Genomic DNA, 12,813 nt, shown 5'->3' on the forward strand with positions numbered 1-12,813 from the left:
CACCAGAAGGAGGTGGGGTTTTTTGGCAAGTTTAAAGGTAACCTTACGAGCAAAGAATAATTTGCATGCCACAAAAGCTTAACATCTAACATTATGCATAGACTGCCCTTTCTCACCTCTCTCACTGCTCGTTCAGACTCACCAACATATTTATTCATCAACTCAGGCCCCTGCAAAACATAAAATTTAAAAAAAAAACTTAAAAAGCAGATCACATTTACACACAAAGTGACTGAGACGATCTGCTGGTACTATCAGTGTTTACCAGTGCTTCTTTGAGCAGTTTGCTGATCCAGAAGGAAGCAGCTGCTGCAGCAGCACACCTGAAACCCATCCACAAGGCACTCCATCCCCAGTGAGAAAGCTGTTCAGTGTCTTAGCTCATTCACATTCCTTCTCCTCTGCCGAGACTGCCAAGCAGGATTATTAGTGCCAGCTGCTGCAGTACCTGTTTATACTCACAGCCCTGTCCACCAGGAACACACTGGAGACCACAGGGTCAACGTTCAAGTCTTGAACAAGTACTTACAATTATAAAAGGTAAAACAATGGAGAATTCTCAGAGTATTTTCTGTTCTGCTATATCCTGTAGGATAGGCTGCTTAAATAATGCTTCCTAATGGGCCTCAGATTCTCCTGGGATTGGTAATGACTCATTGACTTCAGCCTGGTTTGCATCAACATTGACCTGCAGCTACAATCGATGATGATTATCCACTGCCCCAACCAAAGGAGCCAGTGGGTTCAATTCATTTTCCAGGGAACAGGTGTCCTTGAAATTTCACCAGCAGAAACAACATCCTTCACAGTCAGAAAACTGAACCACCTTCCTGTGCTTCACAGCTGTGAGCACCTTCAGGTAACACTCAGCCCAGAGCAGTGAGGCAGCTTGAAACCAAGGGTATGGTGGAAGTATGAAGGAGTGGCAGACACACATTTATAAATTGGCCGTGACAGAGGCTCTGTTACAACCCCTCTTTGAATGGGACCATCTGGACCTTTTTCCCAGGTAGTGGAATACAGATTCATTACCCTAAAAAAGCAGCACACTGTTTTTTGCACTCTCCCTTCTCTACATTAATTTTCACTCCTGCACAAACAGTTAATGCATTGACTTTACCTTGACACTGACACAAATTATGTGATACCAGCAGAGCACCCAGGCAAAGCCACTACTTTTATGTATTTATTTTCAAAGAGTTGTCTGTAATCCAAAGGACCAGGTGAGACACTGTCAGACCTGAGGTACCACACAGGTAAAAGCCATTTTGTAATGGCTGAAAGAGCAGCACATCATGTCTTGCCCATAGGAAAGGGAAATGATACAATTAGCATTGCTTCCTTTCAGCAACACCCACCCTTAAAGAAACTGCTGTGGTAGCTGAAGTGTCACCTGGAGGCCTTCAACAACTGCAGCACTGATGTCTGTGGGATACTTGTGTGCAAACAGAATTATTGAGACTTAACTGAAGAATGTGGAAAACAGAAGTTAAGACCAAGGTGTGAGAGAGAAACACAAAGCCTTTTCCTACTATTGCCTGTGGACACCGAACATGGAGTGTGCAGCAGTCAGTGAGGAGCAGGCTTGCAGCTCAGGAGACAGCACCCAGCTGCTCTGGGCCCTCACCATCCAGCATGGTCAGTGCAGATGAGGAATCCGATAGCGTGGCCCTGACAAATCCTTAAGGAACAAGAGTGCAGTCTTCTCTTTCTGTCCTGTTAAACTCTGCAAAACTGAGCTGATACACTGATAAGCTGCTGCAGATTCTACCCACAATTACAGACTCCTTCTGCTAACTTCTACTTGGAGCCTGTGGACCTTCTCTTTCATGCCCTTATTCCCATAAGGAATTAGTATTCTCATGGAAACCATCACATACATCTGTGCCAATGCCTCTTGTATGACACAACATCAAACAGCCTGACATTTTATTTTCTTTTGTCTGAGGAAAAAAAAGCACCTTAAAACCAAAAAATACTCTATTTGAGCTTTAAGGTAAAATATAATTTCAGATGCTTGGAGTTTTATTTTTAATTAAACATTAAAATTTAATGTAGGCAACATCAAAGCCATAAATACTGTTTAAAATGTTTCCAAAAAAGAATTATTTGAATGCATGATTTTGCTGTAAGCTTGACATGAAGTTTTTTCTCCATTTTTCTCTTCATTAAGCAACAGCTCCAGGGGAAACACCCCGATGTGTTAATGACCTGTGCCACTTCGTGGAGAATTTTCATGAAAATTGATTTGAAGGTCTCCTAGTTCACCACTCCTGAGCAACACCAGAACTGCATTGGGAGCCATGGTTTTTATTGTCAGCAGCTTAGAATTCTTCTTACACATGGCACTAAGGGAAAAGACTCCAAAGTGAGAGAAAGCACATACAGAAGAGGAGTTGGTATACAATTCATCTCATGCAAACACTGAAAACCACAACACAATAACTAGGAATGTTCAAAGCAGCTGAATGTAGCACCTGAACTGGGTTAGCTCTGGTCCCACCTGAGCTAAGCCTTTGCCTTACCCTGTCCAACCACAATGTGCTTTGGCTCAGACTGATGGGAGTTCTTTTTTGAACAATAAATCTGTATAAAAAGTAGTCTGCAGGCCACCACAGAGTCACCTGCTGGCAGCTGACATGATTTCTGATTTTCACAAAGCTCACCTTCTCATTCTAGCAAGGTTGCTCTGAAGTTGGAGGCCACTCAAGAAACACCATGAGGGGTTTTTAATTTTATTTTTCAGTGCTTTTCTAATGCTTTTAAAATCAAATGACAAGAGTTCAATCTAATCAGCAAGTCGACATTTGTGGAAACATCATTCTGGGCCCAGAGGGGAGCAGAAGATTCCTTTAAGAGCTGTGTATAGCTGTTGATATACAGGCCAAGAGATGCTAGTAACAACTGGGCCCGTTCAGTGATGCACATCTTTGTTCTCTTCTGCAACAAGTCATCTTCCATATGAATGGACATGAAGAAATAAAACCTGTTTCTTCTGGTCATTTGCACAGTGACTCCAAAACCAGCAAAAGATTTGGAGCAGAAAATTGGCAGAAGTGGTTGTAGCTTAGCCATGCACATAAACACACCATTTGTGAGCACGAGTCCAGACTGACACTACAAAATCTGCCAATTCAGACCCACTGAATACCACTGAGGTTTTTTTATTCAGCCTTAAAGCAGAGATGATTTCCAGGCATGCTCTGTTTAAAGACTATCCCATCCCCACTTAGAAGATATATCCCCCGAAACCTTCTACTTGGTTATGGTCTTGATTGGGTGAATTTAACTTTCTTTTAATTTAAAAAAAAAAGCAAGGAAAGAAACAAAAATTCCTTACATTTAAAATATTATCAGAATTAAATCATTAAAGATTAACTGCACAAAGACAAAACCCCCGTATACAGGCTGCAACATGAGGTGAGCTTGTGTACATATGGCTATGACACAAGATCCCAGTGTTTTTAAACAGCAAGAGGAACATCTGCTCTCTCTGAAGTTTAAGAGCATCAGTAATTTTCCTAAGCAGTGTTTAAAACCACTTGCAGATTTTTTTCCACCTGAAAATATTTGGTAGCAGTTGGTGCCTTCCCTTAAATAATTTTTTTTTACTCTTTTAACACTCAGGCAAGTTATGCACTTCTGCTTGTTGAACCAAATGGGCACAGCTCCAGATTCCTGCAGCACACAGCTCTGCCCAGCCTCTTCAGAAACACTGGGATAACCTCACATGCAGGTTCTGGGCTCTAACACAGACACATTAAACTATGTCAGCCATAGAGTACAATTCCTGCTTTTTGAAAACCCAGTTAATTAGACAGTTTATATCACATCCTTTAGATTATTACTACTAGATAATGCAGAATTCCTTCTTTGCCACATTAGAAGTAGAAATGATCAGATATTAAAATGCCAGTCATAAGTAATATTGAATTTCAATAGAAACTGAGCCCTGTACTGTGAATCTCATATGGCAAAGGAAAAAAATAGACACAGGGGTTGCCAAAATAATTTTTCAACTGTTCACAGTGTGTCCCTAGGGCAATGCTCAATGACCACACTCACACATCTGCATCTGACTTAGACATTCACACTAACTGATTTGGGCAGACAGATGTTTACCTCTCAGGTGCAATGCAGTTCACTTGATGTGCTGATTTCTCATCAGACTGCAGAAGGAGCACAGACACCCAGTTCAGAGAAGTGAAGCTTGATCTCACCCCACTAGTACATCCTTCATGGAGTTAAAATCACCATTTTGGCCCTTCCCCCCCACCTTTTTGTTAAATTCCAGTCCCACCACAATGCAGGTGAGATAGTCATGGAACCATACAATGGCCTGGATTGGAAGGGACCTTAAAGATCATCTAGTTCCAAACCCCTGCTGTGGACAGGGACACCTTTCACTAGACCAGATTGCTCAGAGCTCCATCCAGCCTGGCCTTGAACACTTCCAAGGATGGGGCACCCACAACTTGTCTGAGCAACCAACCTGTGCCAGTGCCTCACCACCCTCACAGTCAAGATTTTTTTCCTAATATCTAATCTAAACCTACTGTCTTTGAGTTTGAAGCCATTCCTCCTTGTCCTGTTGCTACATGCACTTGTAAATAGTCTCCAGCTTTCTTGTAGGCTCCCTTCAGGTTCTGGAAGACTGCAATTAGGTCACCCATAAGCCTTCTGTCCTCCAGGCTAAACAATTCCAATTGTCTTAGCCTTATGCTCTACTATAACAACATTAACTGATTTGGAAGAGACCCAGAAATTAGTTACTTAGTCTTTTGGTACTGTAATCTCAATGGCAAAATGCTATCCCATCCCTAGCACAGTCAAAGCAAAGCAACACACGACTCAGGCTGGGTGCAAGGAAGCCAGTTAACAATATTAAACAGTGAGACTTCCTCTATGTTAACAGTAAGGCTCTTTCTAACGCAAAGGTTGTCCATGTGTGATTTGGTAATTGGCTACACTGCAGAGAAAAATATTTGCTGAGAAAACGCATTGTATTTGCTTGTTAAGAATGAAGCCTACTTCTCTTGCAGAGCTGTTTAAAGCTTTCATCTGCATCACTCCCAGCTTCCCAGCACAAGGGAAACCCAGGCTCAGCACTGTGCACCATTGAATCACTTCCTCTCCCACTGCACTGCATTCCAGAGGACCTTAAAAACCTGTTGACACCTGCCTAGTGTTTTAAATCAATTTCAGCAGGTGCTTGTGGGCTCCAAAGTATCTAAGGGAGTAAACTGGCAAAAAACTGTCATCCTCAATCCTTGCAACGCAGTTGCTAAAAGCAGCATAATCAAACCACAAAGGCAAATCAATATCTAATCTTCTTTATTGCCAGGCCCCAGAATTCTCTTGTTTGCCACTTGCCTTGACTAGCAAACTTCAATGACAATCTTTTGAGGCTTCCTTACACAAGACAGAAGTCAGTATTTGTACTGCAGAGCGAACTGGCTTGGAAACATTGAATTAAATTCACTGCATGCACCAGTGCCTTCAGCCAGGGCTGTCTGACACACGGGCACAGCTGCCACTCAAAGTCACCCACAAGTGCCGCAACAGCACGGGCACAGCAGTGTCAAGTCAGAGGTAACACTCTACCATGACAGTTGAAGCACACCTAGAAGTAACCCACCTTGTTCACCTGCCCCATCCACAGAGAAATCCCTTTACAAGCCATTCCTGTTCACCACAGGTTTTCAGCACACACTCCTGTTCAGTCACTGCTATCCACTGCTCTGTCTAGACCACGGCTGTAGCCACATGGGATCAAAACACCCCACAGCAAAACAACACAAAATTAGCCATCCACCCTGCAAAATGTACTTGCCTCTGACACTTCACCCCTCCAGCAACACCCCATTCCATCACTGGTAACTTGAATTGAGAGAAACTAAGTGCTACTAAAAATTAATCTTGCAAAGCAACTTGAGAAGGGACAAGGAAACAGAGACAGGGGATTATATTGAATCATTTTCTGCCTGCACATTCACTTTTGGGAAGCTTAGGGTAAGAATGGATGAATGGCTTATATTATTTTTAGTTGAGCAAAACATGCAGAATAGCATCAGGATTAAAAGAGCTCAAAGTATCTCCATTCATTATCTTTTGTAAAAAAAGTTACATTTTCTCATAGTTGGTTTCACTATCTGATAATTAACAAGTTAGTGTAAGTATGTTACTATGGATCTTTTTAGAAAGGCCATAAAATATTAGCCAGAGTTTCTGATAAAACCACAATGCTTCTTCATTGTTCATCTTGAAGGTTTTGCTTGTAGCTAGTTACAGGCACCAAGCTTTGTTATTTCATGTTTCTGCCCACTGAAATCCCCATCAAAAGGCTAAACTATCTCCCCAAAACTCAGTGACAGTTCTTCACAAAGCAAAGCAGTCGACCTTTCCAAGCTTCATTAATCTGTTTGAGCTGCCACAGCCAAGAGCTGAAGGGAAAAGCAGAGGAAACTTCAATTGGAAAATATTTTGACATAATTGACCCAGATGACAAACTAAGCTTAAGCACATGTCAAGCACAGGGAGTGGCACAAAAGCATCGCTTGGGTGATACAGGAAGTTAAACCAAGCCAAGGTGAACTCAGAGCTCTGAGAACAGTGTATATTTTTGTAATTACTGCTAATTGAAAAAAGAAAAGATTCCTCCAGCCCAAGCTCTTAAGTAGCAGCAAATAAAATGTCATCAATATTTTAATTCTTTTTCTTTTTTCTTTAAATCACACCATAGTTGGAGCTCCTAATGAAATGCAAATCAGGTGTTGGAGCAGTATAGTTCACCTCATCTGTACCACAGGTTTGCTCAATGTTAACATCCCTCAACACCCCTTGCTGTCACAGGTGGGTTTGGTTTTCTTTCTTTCTTTCTTTGTTTTGTGTGTTGGGGTTTTTTTTAAAGTATTGCTTCATCCTGTTTACAACAATTACTGTGTCTCACTTAGCTGAATTCCAAGGGGTTTAACTTTTGGAGGTCTAAATGTGGGGGGGGAGGTTTAAATTTCAGCTGCTTTTTGTCACTATCCCTGAGTTTTTGCCTTAGTTTTGATTTTAAACAGACAAATGTTAAAAAGCACTAAGCAGCAAGAGGAAAAATGATGCTTCCAAAACCTTTATAAGCATATAGAAGTCACATAATTTTTCTTGTTTTATATTTTATAAACTCAGGTAATCTGCTTGTTGGACAGAAAACAGAACTCCAAGTCCCTGTTGATTTAAACCCGAACAAAAAGGTCCCTGAAATTAGCAGAAAGTCTCCCTCTGGCTTTACCAGGATAAGTAGCAGGTAATGTGACGCAGGATACCATCAACAACATACATCCCCTCTAGCCTGCAGCATCCTGGGTTTCTGGGCTTCCCAAGTGGCATAAAGATTTTCCAATCAGACCATCAGCTAAGGAATAACAACTGGGTGATGGAGGATAGCTGGGTAGATGCCATGATGGTGCCTCCTAGCCTGAGAACTTAAGAGCAAAATTCAGTGTTCATTCTGAAACAGGTTAAAACCAAAATAAGCAAAAGGGTTTTCTCATTGGGTAGTAAAGTTAGTTACCTAAAGACCACAATAATAAAGGGGGAGGAAAAAAATCCACACAGATTCTCTGCAAGTTGCTTCCTAGAAAAGCAACAGGAAAATCTGTAAAGAAAAGTAATGCTCATTAGATTCTTAGCACAACACACAGATACAGGATGTCCTAAAAATAAAATCTAAAAAATCCAAGAGGGCAGATATAACAAACCTAAATAAACTAAGATGCAAGACAAATGCAGATATAATTATCTATGCCATACAGTAAGATAGGAGAGTTTTCTTCAGATATACAATATCACCACAAAAATCTTAGTTGTCTAACAAAAACAGATCTCAAAAAAGCAGCAAATCAAAACTGACCCTAAGTGCAGGAACTGTCAGAACAGTACAAAGAAATACCTGCCACATAAATAGTCAAAAGAGGGGGGAAAAGTCCACAGAAACAAAACAAAGGGTTTCATCTCCTTCATGTTCCATTTCAGAAAGCTAGATGACATCTAGTGCCAAAATGTCAGAGACAGCTGTAACAGTGAGGTGTCATCAGCCTGGCAGAAGCTGAAAGTTATATGCCCCATCCAATTAATATGGATAGGTCCAACATCTGTATACAAATTCTCTTTTCCTACTAGTACAAAAAAATGCATTAAATACATTTCAGAAGAAAACCACAAAGTTTGGGGTGAGCACAAAGGGATTGTGAAGAAATACAGAAGTGCAGGCAAGGTTGACTGAAACAAGGCTTCAATCAGATCTAAAACTATTGATAAGTCAAGATTGATGGTCAATCCTAAAGAATGAAAAAATTATCCTAATTCATTCCTTCACACAATCTTGTACTTGCTTGTATCCATGACCCCAAAACACTGAAAAATCTCCAAGAAGCCGAGAACAATTCAGTTGCCTTTTCTGTAACGGAGTTTTGGAAGTGGGGAATAATCAAGATGACCACTAAAACCCTGAAAAGCCTCAATGCTGCAAGAGGTTTAGAAAAAGGAGTTGGCAGGAAGGAGCAGGAAAAGGCATCCTCTGGAAAGTAGTCCACAACCTCCTCCCCAGTAAATTTAGCAGATACATTGTATTAGGGACAAAGAAAGTCAAGAGAAGGAATAAAAATAAGCAATTCCCCTTAGGAATTATATGCAAGATTGCTTTGTAAAACAAACCAACCAACAAACTGTATTTCTCTGGAAAAAGCAAAAGGTCACCAATCTTGGTGAAAATACAGCTATAAAAAGTTTTTGGCCAAATATCAAAGAGCGTGTTTACAAAAGGGCCACATTCATTGTAACACTAACCATTCAAACCTCACAATAGATTTCAGGAGAGAACAGGATGCAACGTCAAACATCTGTTATCATGTTATTTTCTTCAGCTCCTCTGCCCAGAAATTACATCTAGACTCTGCCCATCTTCCAAACCTTAGTTTAGACCAGCGAGACGTGGGCTGGAGAGCGTGTTAGGACAGCTCAGATGCCCAACACGGATGGAAAGGTCACACTTTAACAGATTACATATAACCCAGCTGAAACATCTCATTTAACAGTGTCAGCTGTCCAAACTGCACAGGCATTGCACAGACACATCTGGAAAACAGTGCAAAGCCTTCCTGGAGCCAGGCTGGGGCAGAGGCGATATCTGCTGCACCAAAGCAGGACTGCCAGCTTAGGCAAGGAGACTACACTCAGGACTTCCAGAGAGCAGGACTAAACAGTGCCCATGGAGCTTAAATGTAGTGTGCAGACATAACAGGCCCATCTTCCAAAAATCACTGGACCATGTAACAATTTTCTCTCAGGTTTCAGACACAGGGAGAGAGCACATCCAGCTCACAGAGCTCAAGCTTTGTATCCTGGTCTGCAGCCCTTTCTCGAGAAGGGCCCAAGAACCTGTGCTCCCTGGACTATCTCAAAAGAGCACACATATCCTATAAGCTGTACTGCAGACACTTTGCTTCAAAATTACTCACTTGAGGCAGGAGAGAATGGAAGGAAAATACAAGCCTGAAAAGTACATTACCAAGAAACACACTTTGATTTCAAAAAGCCTGATATCAGTTCCAAGGATGGGTGTTTGAGACTTAATGTAGAGAATGGGAAAATTAATAGGACTCTAAGCAAAAAAAGAAACATCCCCCCTCAAAAAGAACAAAACAAACACAACACCCCCACATATTCATCTGCTTTGGATGTACTGCAGGAACACATGCAGTGGAAATTAATTCATGTCTGTTGTACGTGAAGAAGTGCTACAGACAATGTTTAACACATTAGTACATGATGGATGTTGCCTTTCTCCGTCCAGGAAACAAACGTGAAGTTAGAGAAAGTGGGCTATGTTCCCTTCCTGGAGTCAACACATCCAAGGCTGGATATGCTCCAGAGATGTGCTTCTTGAAACATCTGTACATTGAATATTCAACCAGTTCCAGGCCAAGGGATTTAAACCAACAGGGAGCAAAAGGCAGTTTCCCCAAGCCAGGCACTTGTGCTGCAGCTTGTCACTGACAGGGGGTTTGCACCCTCAGAACTCCACCAGGGATAAACACAGCAGTACTGTACACAAACATTTCCTATCACTAGATACCTTCTAGTCAGCATGTGCCACCTTTCACTTTTGGACAATTAACAGCATCAGCAAAAGTGTCTGATGGAGCTATGAGTGAGGGACACAGGATAGCACCAACACTCACTTTTAACTGTTTTTTTTCTAGACTACTACCTTTTCACCCCACCCTCTAAAGCAGCAGAGCTTTGGGCAAGACAAAGAGGAATGTTTTCTTTGAAGCAGTGCAGGAGGAAAAGGTTACTTTGTTTACCAGTAACTCTGGAGTACAAAGAACCACTTTGTCTTTAGGGAAGAGGCAGTAAAGGTAGTGTTTCTTAAGGGCTGAGGTTTCCAAGGCTGCTCTTGTTGATGTGACAGTGACCCAGGGGCCTGTCTGCAGTAGTGGGAAGCCTGGGCAATGAAGAGCTGCTGGCTTCAGGGTCAGTGTGATTGCCTCTGCTCCCAAAGAGGACAGGATCCAGAGCTACACTTACAGCGTGCCTGGAAGGATAGGAGGAGGAGGAAGCTGAGCAGAAACTAACACAGAAGGCTTTGTGAGTAAAGAGATGGTCAACAGAGAAGAGGACGTGATCTTACTGCTGAGAAAGAGATACTTTCAAAATACTTAAACAAATGTTTTTTCTTGCACTTCATTAACATTCTGACACAGCTACAAGTCTACCCCATGTGGAATCACTCTGCTATCTTTTTATTTCCCCTTCCTATGCGTTGAAGCTCAGTATTATTATTGAATACCTTCCATTCATGTGTTTTCCATGCAACTCACAGTAATCAATTACACTGATTCACAGGCAATGAAATACACAATTTTTCTATACTTGAAGCGTTTCTTAACGCTGACAGAATATCCCATTTATCCAAGAGTACTCCAGATAGAACTGATTTTGCAAACTTTCTAAAAACTGATGAAGTAGAACTATATCCCCTGAAAAAGTCAAATAGAAAAAAAAAGCTGTAATGAAGCATGCAGTATGATACAGAAAGCGACCTTCCTGAAGAGAGAAAAGGAATGTAAGAGATGATAACATTTCCACACAAGCAATTGTTACAGAAAGAACAGCTACCCACTATCCAGTGGTTCATTTCATTTACACTGCTTTAAGAAATTAATTTATACTGCTTTAACAATTTCATTGTTGCCATTTGAAAAGAGATTTTAAATAATGCCAATATGTAAGATGTCACTCCACAGCTTACCAACATCTGTGCTATGACAAACAAGGAAGCATACAACACACTCCTTTTCATACCATAACACAAACCTTACTTGCTATTTACAAGGTGTTTACTGTAGCAAATATAAGGATCAAAAACACAAAGAGCCACTGGATTTTAACACTGGAAATTGGTAAACCACCAGTTGTTACGCAGGAGGTAAGAAAAACTCGGTGTAAATGGCCTACCTTCACTGCCAGGAAGTTGAGACCACTTTCATGAGCCAAAGCTTTTGCTATCATGGTCTTTGAGCAGCCAGGAGGTCCATACAGCAGCACACCCTTTGGAGGCTGGATCCCCATTCGGATGAAGGACTCGGGATGTTTGAGAGGCCATTCAACTGCCTGCTTCAATTTCAGCTTGACATCTTCTAGTCCTCCTATGTCTGACCAAGATACCTACAAAACAGACCATTTTGCTAAACTCAGACAATGGAGAAAAACTCTTAGAAAAGTAAACAAACTAAAAATGCTCTGTAGCATGTGCACTGGTTCTTTCATCAAGTTGTTTCTAATGGGTCACTTCGTGAAAAAGCCTTTTTTAAACAAGAAGCAACTATTAATGAAGTCACACGTAGTAAAAGGGATTACATTTGCTTTATGCTGGAGGATGTACATGAACTATTTTGTACCTACTTCAAAGGTCAATAGCAAAACAGAAAAATAACAATAAAAGGACAGATGATTATACACAAACAACACTCTGTGATCACTAGCAGAGTCACAATTCAGTTCTCTTGTGTTTTAATGTGATGCTGATGCAGAATTTGTAAATTACTTCGACATCTTTCCTCAAGGAAAGGACTATATGAGCTCACTCTGGTTTTATTTACAGCTGCAGAGTAAGGTCCTGATCCCAGCTGTAGAATCCCACTAAGCTGAACAGGACTGACTGTTAGAAGTTTGGGGAGTTTCTCCACTTGTCAACACTATCACTCCAATATAGGACTTGGGCACTGGAGATGTGACTAGAAACTTGACAACAAACAAACCTCCAAACATTCAAGTATCTACAGAAAAGAAAAAAAATATTCAAAAAGCAACACTCGAACCCAACCACAGTTGAAAAACTGCAGTTCAATTTGCTCTGCTGAAGACACAAGGCAGGCTTGTCAGGCATATATCAGGGCAGAACTAATATGTCCTGCCCAAACCAGCACACAGATCTAAAACCTGCTACACCTCTCCCCACATCGCTGTCAACAAGCCTGAGACTTTTCCCCACACCCCCCTGCCTGTTCCTCATCCCGTCACCATCCATTCCTGTCCACTTCAAATATTAAACATGTCAAGATGCACCTAAATCAAGTGATCTTCTGCTGTAAAACCCTCTTTCAAAAATTCACTAGACATAAATCATCCTTGAGCTCTGGAAAGTCAGTTATATTTGAAAGGCAAGCAGGGTGTTACTGAGAGGGAAGGTATTGCCTTTCTTCAGAGTTGAAAACTGGTGTCACCCCTGGCTTGTCTGTACTGTTGCTCTCCTGATACCAG

At 41.3% G+C, this 12,813-nt stretch overlaps 1 protein-coding gene across 1 annotated transcript in view; it reads right to left on the bottom strand.

Annotated features, from left to right (window-relative positions):
- The window catches only part of SPATA5 (spermatogenesis associated 5), a gene marked incomplete at its 5' end in the record, with an annotated part of 176,439 nt that overhangs the window by 135,179 nt on the left and 28,447 nt on the right, over positions 1-12,813 (bottom strand). The window contains 2 exons of the mRNA XM_009078255.1: positions 117-170; positions 11,509-11,718. Of these exons, the coding sequence (XP_009076503.1) occupies positions 117-170; positions 11,509-11,718 (264 nt within the window). The remainder of the gene's footprint in view (positions 1-116; positions 171-11,508; positions 11,719-12,813) is intronic.

The sequence above is a fragment of the Acanthisitta chloris genome, unplaced genomic scaffold (genome assembly GCF_000695815.1).
Source record: "Acanthisitta chloris isolate BGI_N310 unplaced genomic scaffold, ASM69581v1 scaffold25777, whole genome shotgun sequence".
NCBI classification, from domain to species: Eukaryota; Metazoa; Chordata; class Aves; order Passeriformes; family Acanthisittidae; genus Acanthisitta; species Acanthisitta chloris.